General features: G+C 38.0%; 1 protein-coding gene across 2 annotated transcripts; it reads left to right on the top strand.

Moving 5' to 3' along the window:
* Positions 1–3,251: 3,251 nt before the first annotated feature.
* On the top strand, positions 3,252–11,409 carry LOC134866188 (cyclic AMP-responsive element-binding protein 3-like protein 3-B). 2 transcript variants are annotated; one of them, XM_063886194.1, is made up of 10 exons: positions 3,252–3,480; positions 4,356–4,454; positions 4,805–5,078; positions 5,949–6,067; positions 6,829–6,939; positions 7,152–7,258; positions 8,923–8,991; positions 10,214–10,295; positions 10,517–10,610; positions 10,694–11,409. In XM_063886194.1, the coding sequence occupies exons 1-10, from the start codon at positions 3,460–3,462 to the stop codon at positions 10,804–10,806; spliced, it is 1,089 nt and encodes a 362-aa protein (XP_063742264.1). In that variant the 5' UTR covers positions 3,252–3,459; the 3' UTR covers positions 10,807–11,409. The 2 variants fall into 2 exon arrangements, with proteins under 2 accessions (XP_063742264.1, XP_063742265.1); XM_063886195.1 differs by lacking the exon at positions 4,356–4,454 and having other exon boundaries at positions 3,268–3,480.
* Positions 11,410–12,738: the final 1,329 nt, after the last annotated feature.

The following is a 12,738-nucleotide window of genomic DNA, read 5'->3' as shown; positions in this document are numbered from 1 at the left end:
TTCTGCAGTCACTCAAGGAAATAGGCACAGATTACTTTTGCATCAAAAATATATTATATATAATATATTATTATACATTTTTCCTATATCTTTGGTACACCTGGTGTTGCCTTCAAGTTTCCGCCTGCAGGATGTTACACTGCTGCTTAAAGTGAAACAAGCTTTTTGTAAACGCCAAGAGGAGAAATCTGAATATGAAATCTGCCCTCATCAGAAGGTTTTACAAATATAAAGAATTGGCTTCTAAGTTTTAGAGAAGAGGAGAAAAAAAAGAATACAATATAATACAAATCCATTTAACCGTAGGATTATATGATGATAAATATGAATAATATGATATATTTCACCATTTAACATCCCACATAAATAAAAATAGGTTCTTGATTGATGAATTATTTGTCGACGATGCAGTTAATACATTTTGCATGCTTATCCTAGGGAACACTACAGAAAATGAGGTCAAGCTCTTTAAGCTAATATGAGAGCTGACTAAAAACATTAGTGACTCAAATATTTATCTTTACATATCACGCAGTTCTGCAGAAACCACTTACGTGACTGTTAGGGAGAACATTCTCGACAGGGAGGCTGTTATCTCATGTTTATGATGTTTTAGATTAATGGGGGGAGAAAATGTGCTGAGCTGCTAACAAACTGTTTTGGCACGTTGTTATTCTTCATTTACTACATTAAGGTTGTTACCAGTTAAGAAGAGCTCTAAGCTTGAGCTACACATTTTACTCGATAGACTCTACCTTATTGCTTTTGTTTCTCTTATTTGTGAATCACTGGGAATTTTCCTCAAGCTCTAGGTACTGATTTCCTTTTGTGCACATCAGAGTTATCACTGAGCTCCAGATAATAGCCATCCAACTTGCATTTCATGGCTGGTGAAGTGATAACAATGAATTCCTCGAACACACTCTCTTAACCTGCACGTGACAAACATCATCTCAAGCTTTCTTTACATCCACTTGATCAACCTAGTATTTTCAACATGGGCCTTTCAATTTCGTAGCTCGCTGTCAAGTCAACGAGATTTTGTGAACTGTGTTTATGTTTGACTCACACCAATCCGGTGTTTGAATCTGGTGTAATACAATCATGGAGGAGAATTCAGCAGCTTCAATGTGTTTTTAAGCTACATTTCTTGTTTTTGGGTGAATAACTTCCAGAAATGTCATATATACAGCCACGGCAAAAATTAAGAGACCACTTCAGCATGATCACTTTCTCTTAGGTAAGTCTTTTGAGTTAAATGATTTTTATTTGTTTTGTTGTATTCTATAAACTACTGGCAATTTCTATCTGTTTCAACACACACTGTAATGGCTGCCATACATGTAGAGATAAAGATTTAAGAAAAATTTGAGCGGTCCTTTATTTTTCCGTGGCTGTATGTCCCTAATTCATAAATATATCTATGAAACTCTTCTTGACATCAGTTACATGAATCCAGATAAACTACAATTATATACATTTTTAGCATGAAATCATCAGCAATCTGCAATAACACAGCAGTTATCTGTACTGAGCTATAACCTATTACTGATATCCAGAGATGTGCTTCCAAGATAATATCAGCATGTACTTTGAAACTCTATAACCCAAGATAGAACAACAATAAAGATAGCAGAGCTCTGCTGCCATGCAATTATGCTTATTACAGTACTGTATACTTACTATCTGCCATAGATAAGTGGATATAATGCAACAAAAACACATAAGGTAAAGGCTAAAAATACTGAGGAAGATCACAAAGGAATTATTTTTGTTTTGGATCCATCCGGCTTTTACTCTCATGAAACCATAATGCACAGGCTCTAAGCAAATTCAATTTGCTTACTTTGAAACTTTCCCTGATATATTAAAAACATATATATGAGTTGTTGTTTTTTTTACAGTACAGAGATTCTAAAATTGTATTTTTGTTTCCCAAAAACTGTGAGCTGTCACCACAAAGTGTTGAAATCCCTTCAGAGCTGCTTCAGAGAGTTTGATTCATCAACATAATACACTAAAACATTAACATCAGAAAAGATAAAAAAATAAATATGTATCTTCATCTTTACAGTTTATGCAAAAAACGACTGGGGTTACAGTACAAAACCAGGCTTGAATCTGACCTGGTTTTTGTTTTATTGTGGCATGTCCTATATTGGCTTCCAAAAATGATGTTTCTCCTTCCTCTGAAACGTTTAAACGGAATACTGGTGGACAAGAAAAGAAAAGAAAAGAAAAATCGAATGAAAATATATGCTGACTGTTTACTTCAGATAATTCCTTTTAACAATAAATTATTATTTAATAAAATTAATTTTCGTATTTATTTATTTTGTGTTACGACACAACACAGTCGTAAGAGTGATGGAAGGACTGTGATTCGTTTTTAAAACAAGACAACAAACCATTGACTATACTTTTTCTGTGCCCAAGATTACAGGCTATAATAGTTCTGCCATTTTAAGATATTTTCCCCCAGTATGATAATGGTTATTCATGTGTGCGCATGTTCCTCTTGTGTTACTGCTTGGATAAGATATTATGTAATTTCTGCACTTTATGTTGAGTATTTTTTTTAAAAGCACAAAGTAAATGCTCCTGATTATGGCAATAAAGATAAGAAAATGTGAGGCACGGTGAAGTCATTCTGCCTTAAAAAAACAATAATAAGTGATCATTGTTCAATCTTAATAGATGGAACTGCACAGTGCTCTTTTATAAATATATCAAAAAAACTTTGAAGATTTATAGAAAACCAAATGAACGTAATGTATGAAATGTAATTCAGTAAAAGTTTGGCAGACTCAGTAACAAGCGTGGAAGGACATCTTTCCTTATTTGTATTGCTTTAGTCATTTTACAACAAGGCGGCGTTCATTGGCAACCTAAATTAATGACAATGTAACCATATGAAATCATTTAAAAACCACGCATTTCAACCTCACACTGCAGCTATATCACAAGCCAGGGTATACAAACAACAACGTTAAATCCAATAAACCTGGTTTTTCTTCTGACAGTGACAGATGAGGTTTAAAGTGTGACTCCCTCCATCTTCTGCCATTGAAGCCAATAAAAGAGATTATCTCCAAAGAAAATACCCTGCCAAACAACAAATGAATATGAAACCACATGGCGAATCAAACCCTTATCATGATGACATCAAAGGTCACTCTATCAGCTACCTGTGAGCAACTGTGAGTAATGAATCTGTCAGCCAGTCTTCCTTTTTTGGCAATTGGCTCTCTCAGTTGACTGCTAGCTGATTGGACAGTGATCGGCTGGGTCTGTGGAATACAGTTGTGGGATAAGACCTTTTGACTTTGCCCCTTGCTAAAGACACTCTTACCAGACGTCAAAACCACAGAGAGAAACGCGTTGATCTGGTTGTGTGTTTTCATTCCTGCTGGATAGTTTCTCGTTCATTTCATCCGCTGCTGCTTTAATGTTGGAATTATGACGCAGAGTACAGACAAGGTGAGACAATTTAATTGGAACAATGGGTGCAGCTATGGTTTGTGTGTAAGACAATATTTTAGTCTGAGTGGGTTTATAAAGGACAGTTCTACCAAAAATATCTATCTACCTCTTATCTAGTAATATTTATACGGTTAGGATGGTTTAGGTGTGGTTTGCTGAGATATTGGCAGATAGATATTTTTGTTTATCATTGAAGTAAATGGCGCTTGGTATATGGTGCTCAAAGAACCAACATATTAATTTAAAAAACTCATCAGCAAATTGTCTTTCCAGAAATCATCACAGGGTTAATCAAGGTAAAACACAGGCCTTGTTGGGAGCAGTTTCCTGTAGGAACTATTTTCTTTCAAAGGCAATACACTCAGCAGTTGAGTAAACAGGAGCCTCTTGCCCATGAGAAGATGATCGCTTCTTCTGCACGGCATTGCAGTACCAAGAAAATAGTTCCTGAATAAAATTGCTTTCATGAGCATATCACATTTCTGGAAAAAGACATTGTTGTTGAATGTTTGGCAGAAGTATTTTTTATCACTTTGAATACTATAAGTCTAGTGCCATCTACTTTCATTATATTTGAGAGGAGGCCGACATTTTTAAGGTCAATATCTCCAACACTTGGCAACCAAACACCAGATATCTAGATGTATAAATAGCACAACAAGAAAGAGTAAATGATGTATTTATAATTCAGAGGTTGAATCATCCCTTACATTTATTTTGAATTCATATTAATGTAAGAAGTCTTGAGTTAGCCATACTACAGCTGAAGATATTAATTATTTGAAAGTAAGCAGTAAGAGCACACAAGCTGGCAATACAGCTTTTCCTCAGAGAAACCAATGAACATTGCTCAGAGGCTTTATTTGATTCAGGTGTACAGTGGGATGGACCTCTTTGACCTGCTGCTCAGGAACACGGAGGAAACCACCGGTTGTCACAGCAACCAACCATGGACTATGGCAATTAATGAAGTGAGTATGGTGGTCATCTTGCTGCTTCCTGAGGAAACCATTCAGAAGAAAGCATTATCACAGCCCAAATCTCATTATGAAAATATGAACATGATCTGTATTCTCCATAAGGGCAGAGTGTTATTGAGCTTTGTTATCTGGGGAGCTCATTCAGTTTCATTATGTATCCCTGTATGGTTGAAACTGAGGCTGACAGGAGAGTCACAGGCAAATGCTTTCAAGGACAAAACTAGCTGGTTTGTTTACGTTGTGTCTATGCTCGTCTGTGTAAATATACTTATCTGATGAAAGAAGCTATCCAGTAGTGTCGTTGTTATGGGATCAAGCTTACATACCTTTCTCCTTCTTAGACCCAGAGGCCTGAGGGAAGTTCTGCTGATGACTTCCTGGATGCCCTGCTGGGTGGGAGCGACACCTCCTCGGCTCCAGCGTCCCCCCTTTGGTCACCCTGCACCATTGACAGTGGCATCAATGAGGACGCCTTGACAGAGCCTAGAGAGGGCCTTCCCGTGCGCTTCTGCACAGATTTCCCAGCCTTCGACATGCCATTGTTCCCTCAGCATGCTCTTCCAAATAACCAGCCATCACCAAATGAAAAAAACTCAGATGTTTCCATTGATCTTGGTAAGAAAAGATCAGATAAAAGGATTTTTTTTAATGAATACTGGTATTTAATATTTAAAATTGTCTGTGTGACCCGTGAAACGAATAGACTGTTTCAAAAGTGAGTTTAAATGTCATGTTAGGATAAACAACAACGTGAATCAGGGCATTGAACAGAAAGGTATAAATCCATTTGTGTTTCTATGAAGGACCAATGAGAGCTAATAAAAAAAATAAGCAAGCGATAATTGGACATTCATTTGGTCCTTTTTGTAGACTTGTAAAGGATAAAAGGTCAGAATCAGAATCAGAATCAGAAATACTTTATTTATCCCAAATTGGAATGTTTTGTCGTTGCAGCAGCGAAATACAAAAAGAAGCAAAACAAATAAAAAATAATTAGAACTAAAAAATAAAAATGAGAAATATACAAAATACAAATAAGGCAATGAAATGGAATATTAATCAGTATAATGTAAATGTACAATGTTGAGTGTGAAGGTGTGCATGTTAAGTCCAGTTCACAAGAGAGGCTACGGAGCAGTGAGTTGTCTGCCAGCCAGAGGGGAATTATTGTTATTGCAGTAGGCAGGAATGTAGAAAGAAAAGGTGTGATTCATCACTTAAGGAGTTTCTCTTTTGAGAACAGTTTTTTAATAATAGTCCCCTTTCACAATGCTGAATATTGAAACTTCAATGCTAATATACTTTGAAAACTTACTGAATAAACCACATTAGCTACAGACACTTGTTTTTGCAAAGAACAGTAGACTGCAGCAGTCAAATAGTTATCATTCAAGATAAAGGCAAAAACCTAAAAATGTTGTGCTTTGTTTGATTCACATGGGGCAATTTTGTGATCACCTGCTGTTTTATTGTTTCAATCTGCAGGCTGGGAGTCCGATGACCTTCAAGAGCAGTTTGGCATTGCACACTACCTCAGTGAGAGCCAAACTTGCAGTCAGGCTCTCACAGTGAAAGACCTGCTGCTCTCTAGCCCAGGACAGAAAGTAAGCAATGGGCCCACCAGGGCAAATACGCTTTATTAATATATTTAAAGGGGCCCTATTATACTAATTTCCAGGTTCATATTTGTATATTTTGCTTCTACTGTGACATTTTTCCACAATGTGGTCAAAGCCAATAAAAGTGTTACGTATGATGTCACTATGTTACTGAAGTAATCAAATGGGTCCAAGGGAGGCGCTTAAGGCAGTGTGGGAGAGAAACTTTGGGATTTAAGCCTTTGCAGACCATTTACATACACAAAAAGCCATGTAACACACAACATGAAACTTCAGTAGGCTTGTTTCTGGTACATTGTTACAACCAATGTAACCCTTCAAATGTATATTGGCTTTTTGGGGAATAATACATTTATCCTATCAGAAGAATTTACACATTTCCTTACACAACTAATTGTAAAATAGGAAGTATTGTACATGCAATTTCCTTACTGTCACAACAACACTGTTTTCAGCAAGCCTATAATAAACTACAACAGCGAAACATAATTTAAGTAAATTCAGTTATAGCTTCAGGTTTTGATGTGCCAGCCCAAGATTTTCATCATGTAATTAAAAAGAGTTGAATATTTCTATGAAATAATTACTTTTTGAAAACTTTCTAACCAATGGGAACATTGAATAGAATGTCTCAATGTTCTTAATAAGAAAGAAATAATAACTAACTGAACGGTTCCAGTGCCTTGTCTAGGTAACCTTCCCAGAGGGTCACATTAAGTGCTGTATTCTGTCAATCTGGTTCACAGGCGCAGCGATTTCCCCAGCATTGCCTGCAGGAGCTTATACTAAATGAGGATGAGAAGAAGCTTCTGGCTAGAGAAGGGGTGAACTTACCCAGCAAACTGCCCCTGTCCAAGGTACATGTGCAAGAAACATATGTAGGGCAGAAATCTTTACACATTCAGTGCCTCCTCTGTTTCTGGCACACACATGCATGACTCAAAATCTAAAATTGTATCCGTTTCACAACCTCTGCCAGTTTCTCCCTGCTAACCCAGTTTCCTTTCACTATTTTGTCTGTATTCTCTCTTGTCCCTATCCTTCCCATGTCTTTCATCACCTTGTCAAGTTTGAAGAGAGGGTTTTGAAGAAAATCCGTCGGAAAATCCGCAACAAGCGCTCAGCTCAAGAGAGTCGGAAGAAGAAGAGGGAATATGTTGATAGTCTGGAGGGAAGGTAGGATCCGGCCGCACTAAAGCAACCTCACTTGTTTTCTCAGAATACATTGGCCTAGAAAATTAAACTTTGATCTGTTATCATTTGTTGTGCTCTGAAGCACTCTATAATGAGCCTGGTTTTTCACTTAAACAACATAACCAAAGTGCTGCATGGATTGGATTGGAGCATTTCCATGAAAAGCTTCTCAGACTCGCGGGGGAAACTCAAAACAACAGAATGTGCTGGTTTGGAATAAATAAATAAAAAAGACAAATGGCAGTAGCTGTGATGGCTGAACAAATCTGGGAGACTCAGATCATTACAGAAACAAAACGTCTTCAAGAGAAAATGGTTAACAAAGCTTTTCTCAGATTAATAACTGGGGAATTAAGCACCAAAATCCCAATGAAATAACAGATTTATGTTGCCAAAAGCAAAACCATCCACAGATATTTATTGCAGACAACAAAACAAATGTAAATGAATAAAAGCTTCTTCCTATAACTAAAGTGCTCGTGTTTCCAAAATAAACAATCGCACATGTATCATATCAGATGCTGAATAAAAGAAGTGTGAGAGTATAATGAGTGAAAAGAAAAATCTCATAATTTGATGGTTTTCCAGCACAATCACAACAATTAATATACACAGTGCAGCTGTGAGCTTTCTTTGTCTGATCTGGGGTCACTTGGACAGAAAACAACTCACCAGTATAACCACCAGCAGCACAAAAGAGCAGCTGAACCGCTCTGTGTGGCAGCCGTGGGGGTGAAGTTGAGGATGCTGCTTGGATGCAACATCCCCGCAACAGAGGTGCCGGAGGTTTTGCCAAGATAGACCTCTTCTTCCTCCTCTTCCTCCTCTTCCTCTTCCTCCTCTTCCTCCTCCTCCTCCTCCTCCTCCTCCTCCTCCTCCTCCTCCTCCTCCTCCTCTTCTACCACCTGGCAGTGAAAATCAAATCTTGTCACACAGCCAGCCTCTCTACATTGGTTAAAATGTCACTACATGTGTTAATCCTGTCTTCCGCCCCCACATAGGCCTTCCCATCACACCTACACAAAAACAAGGTTTCACACAACAGCGACTCATGTCAGCACCGTCGGGTTACCCTGAGTCAATAAACATTTATGTATAATTACATTGAAAGTCTGAGAACAGTTTGTATGTTTCTACCTTTGGTCAAAAACAAATGCATATTTGCACTGACAGCAAGCCCTTAAAGTGGCCAAACATACCTTGTGGATGTAACTTTTTAAAATCCTTTATCCTTTATTTAATAGGAGCTTTAAATATCTGATAGAGTGCCACCAACACTCATTTAAGAGTGAGCTCTGTTATTGCTGGACGTAAACATTTTCATGAGGAGATTGTCACTCCCAATGAGCAGAGTCAGCATTTGCTGGAAATGAAGCACGCAGAGCTAAAAACATGGCATCATTATCAGTCGTGGTTCAGTTTAGATAACGCCATAATAGAGCGTAAAAGCAAGAGCAAACAGCAGAAGAAGAACAAGGAGGGTGTTCACTGGATGACAGAATGAGGTGCGAGATAATGCTCAGCAGACGGATATTGGCATTTCACAAACATAGTGGAGGCAATCCAAAGTCATAACAAAATATTATATGTATCTTCTTTACCTAATGATATCTATAATAATATTTCTCTTCTGTCTATTACTGTAGGATGTCCGCATGTAGTGCTCACAACCTCAAGCTGCAGAGAAAGATCCAGCAGTTGGAGGAGACCAACAGGTGAGTCCTCAAATCTGCCAAAAGGGGCTGCAACTCATAATTACTTTCATTATCACGTTTATTTTTCATGAAAATGTGTAATGATGGGAACATACATTTCCCAGAAACAAGGCGATATCTTCACATACATTTTTTTTGTCTGACCAACAGTCCAAATACATTTAATCTACAGTGAATTAGAAGCTAAATAAATCAGCAAATGATCACATTTGAGAGGCTTGAACCATTAGCTGCTTGTCTTCTTTGATTGGCATTAACAAATATTCTACCATCTGAAATGATAAACTCCCCCTTGCAGGCGTAATCAGATGCCCTGATTAATTGACTTTTTTTTTAAAATACATTTCCAGCTGATTTGTTTTAATGAAGAGACAGTAAAATGGGATCTTACAGTATATGTCTTTCATGGTTACATACATAATATAGTGCTTAAAGACCGTAACTGAATGCCACAGGCAAAACAAACAGCAATTTCAGAATGAAAATAACAATAGCTGTTCAAGATCACATGTTGTGGTGAGACAAAATTATTTTCACAGCCGTCCAGGTAGAGGCTCACCTGTGATTAGACTGTCACTGGTAGGGAGGGGTTCAGATAACCAAGAGTTCACCTATAGAGCCAACTGCAGCCCTGCTTCCCTCCATCAAAAAAATCCAATTCCTCTGTAATGGGCATTATCCTGAACACAGCACATAAAAACATTCCATGTTTTTGCCCATATGTCTTGGAAGCTACTGATTACATTTATATGAATCTTTTCTGCCTTTGTTTTTGTTTTGGAGTGCCTCTTTCAGAGTTTCATTGATCTCTGTTTTGTCCCCGGCCCCTTGCTCTCCATAACCTGCCAATCTGCTTAAGAAAACATCAACTTCTTTAAAAACAGGACTGAGACTAAGTGCAAATTTGCCAGAATGCAAAGCCCATCCAATTACACATTGAAAACTCACACAGTGTTCTCTGACTTTGCTTTCTCTCTGTCCGGCCAACTCATTATGCTGCTTTCTCTTTGAAGCTGGCAGAGTGCTGGGTTGAAATAAAACGTGGTAGGAGGCAGTGTACCCGCATTTTTCTGCCACACTATGCTCTGCTATCAGCTTTTTAAAAGTTGCCAGTGTTCCCGGACAATTAAAAAAAATATGACAATTTTTCAAAAGAAAAGTGTGGGCCCTGTGAAAGTCGTACAATGTCTTCATCTTCTTCCTGTCTGTATTTGCATTGCAGTGATCTGCTGGAGCAGCTCAGCCGCCTGCAGGCTCTCATTCCTAACGGCTCTAGCCGAACACACAGAGGGACCTGCATCCTGGTGAGATATATTACACAACATTACATTGGTTTACACCACTGTCAATTTTCTCAAACAGCATCATGTGCAACAACTAAACAGTTAGATACAACTAAATATATATTACTGTATTCTTATTTTTAGACAATGTTATACCTAATACATCAATTTTATTCTCCCTTTGCTTCCTGCAATTTCCCTCTGTCTTCTGTTTTTGTCCTGCTCTCTTGCTTTATGTCCAGGTTTTGCTCCTCTCCTTCTCCCTTCTCATTTCTTCAAATCTTCAGCCAGACCCCTACAGTCAACCCAGCAAAGGAGAGTACACACAAACCAAAGGTGTGTAGACATACAGTACTCTCACTTTCTCTAAAACACACATAAAAACACTAACTCCTCTCTGCCACGTCTCTGCCCATCAGTGCCGTCCCGCAACCTGCAGTCAGTGGATGAAGGGCGGGGAGTCCCTCCTTTTTCTCCCTTTTTCATCTCCAGAGCCGTTGAAGCCCTGTACAGGATGATGGAGAAACTCTGACGCTGAACACAGCCCCCCAGGATCACAAGCATGGGGAAAATCCCTGATCTACACGGGACCCCCAGGGGGAAAGACATAACTATAAAAATGCAGACTTGCTTGCATGCACAGCGTCCAGATGAGCAGTCTGAAACATTTGCATCATCCTTTTCCTTCTGCAGAGACTGAATGACTTGCCATCTGCTCCAAAACACAACTAGCTAGTTAAAAGATGGAACTGAAATTCACCATCTCACTCAGACTGAGGTCTGCAAGGAGGTCATCTAAACATTTCTAATTCTTCATTTTGCTTTGGAAAATGGAGCCTAGCGGAGCATGTATTATATACATTATACTGCAAAATGTATGACATTTTAAACAACTACATTTTGTACGACTACTACTGCTACTACTACTACTACTACTACTACTACTACTACTACTACTACTACTACTACTACTACTACTAATACTACTAATACTAATACTACTACTACTAATGTATTTGAATATTTACTTTAAATGTATATGTTGAAATGGTTTATCAGAATGATTTGCATTTTGTATGGTTCAGTGCAATGCTGACAAAGCACAAGAGAATTAAAAGTTTACTGAAATACTTTTTTCGAGCGCCAAAAGGGATTTGTTTTTTTGAGTAATGCCATATGTCCAATTTGGAAGAGATTTGCATCCCAAAAATAATGGGGGAATATGTGAAAAAAAATGATAAGATAAGCAAACACATCACTGGTTATTCTTGTGCCTTACACAATGTTCTCTGCCCTGTCCAGAACACCCATGGTTTTATTCCTCATCTCAGTTTCTGTCCAAAACATCACAATTTAGACAAACAGTGGTGTGTAGTTTACAGGGTCACCTGTGTAGGATCTCAGCTGTACATCTACCACAAAATTTGCCTCAAACAACGCAACTAAAGTGATTCTTTCCCAGCTAAATATGGGCCAAAAAAGGGTCCCATCTGGACTTATGAACTCCGGATGTTTAATCAGCCTCTACTTATTGTAATGAGGCCAGACCCACAGGCTCCTCACAGAGTGTACGTGTTGACGTTTTACAAACTTAAAAGGTTGGGCGAAAGCCACCCACTTCACAGTTCTCCTACAGTACCTCCTACAAATTGGCCACTCCTTGAGCAACATGGCTAATGTAGCAGCCTGGCTAACGTTGCTGTGAAAAGCAAGAAGAAAAGTAACCACAGAAGTACAAACCCCAATTTCAGTTCTAAGATAAATGTTAAGTAAAACATCTGATAGTATCATAAATTAAGCACATTTTATGACTTACTGATCTAGCTAAATAGAAAGAACATAATTTGTCCCTCTCCCTCTTCACCTTTTAACAACATGGATCTTTTGCAGAATTTTTACATTTGACGTTATAACAGTTGTTGTGTAAGCAGCTGTAGCTAGTTTGTAGGTTTTCAGCACACCCAAACTTTTGACTCCATATATGAATTATTAATGAGACTGCTTAAAGTGATAAAGAGGCACAGACGGAAGTAGAGACTGTGAACATACGAATGTCGGAGTAGAGCAGTGATGCTTCTACCTGAAGGGGAATCAAGCCTTTGGAGGGGAACGATCATTTTGTTTAGATGTTGTACATTTAAGGTTCCACAGACATGCATGCAAAGAAGCCAGAAACATAAAAATTATGTTATTATCGCAGCCCAAATGATGAAAAACATTCAGAGGATTTTATATATATATACTGTATATATTATACAGAAGCTATATTTAATACTTTCAGCATTGCAGGGGGACCTACTTAGAGATTAAGCCTAATTCACTATTTCTGAATTTACTCAAATGTTAAAATGTCCCTAGTCAGCCGAGAACTAAAAAGAAAAAATGAAGGTAAGGCTCTAAGTGATTGTAAATGTGGTTTCTAATTAAAAATGATTACAAAAAAGCACAAAAGCTTTTATCAGTA

This window comes from Eleginops maclovinus, chromosome 6, assembly GCF_036324505.1.
Source record: "Eleginops maclovinus isolate JMC-PN-2008 ecotype Puerto Natales chromosome 6, JC_Emac_rtc_rv5, whole genome shotgun sequence".
Classification (NCBI taxonomy): Eukaryota; Metazoa; Chordata; class Actinopteri; order Perciformes; family Eleginopidae; genus Eleginops; species Eleginops maclovinus.
The sequence above is the reverse complement of the archived record's forward strand: the minus strand, read 5'-3'. Positions and strand labels throughout refer to the sequence as shown.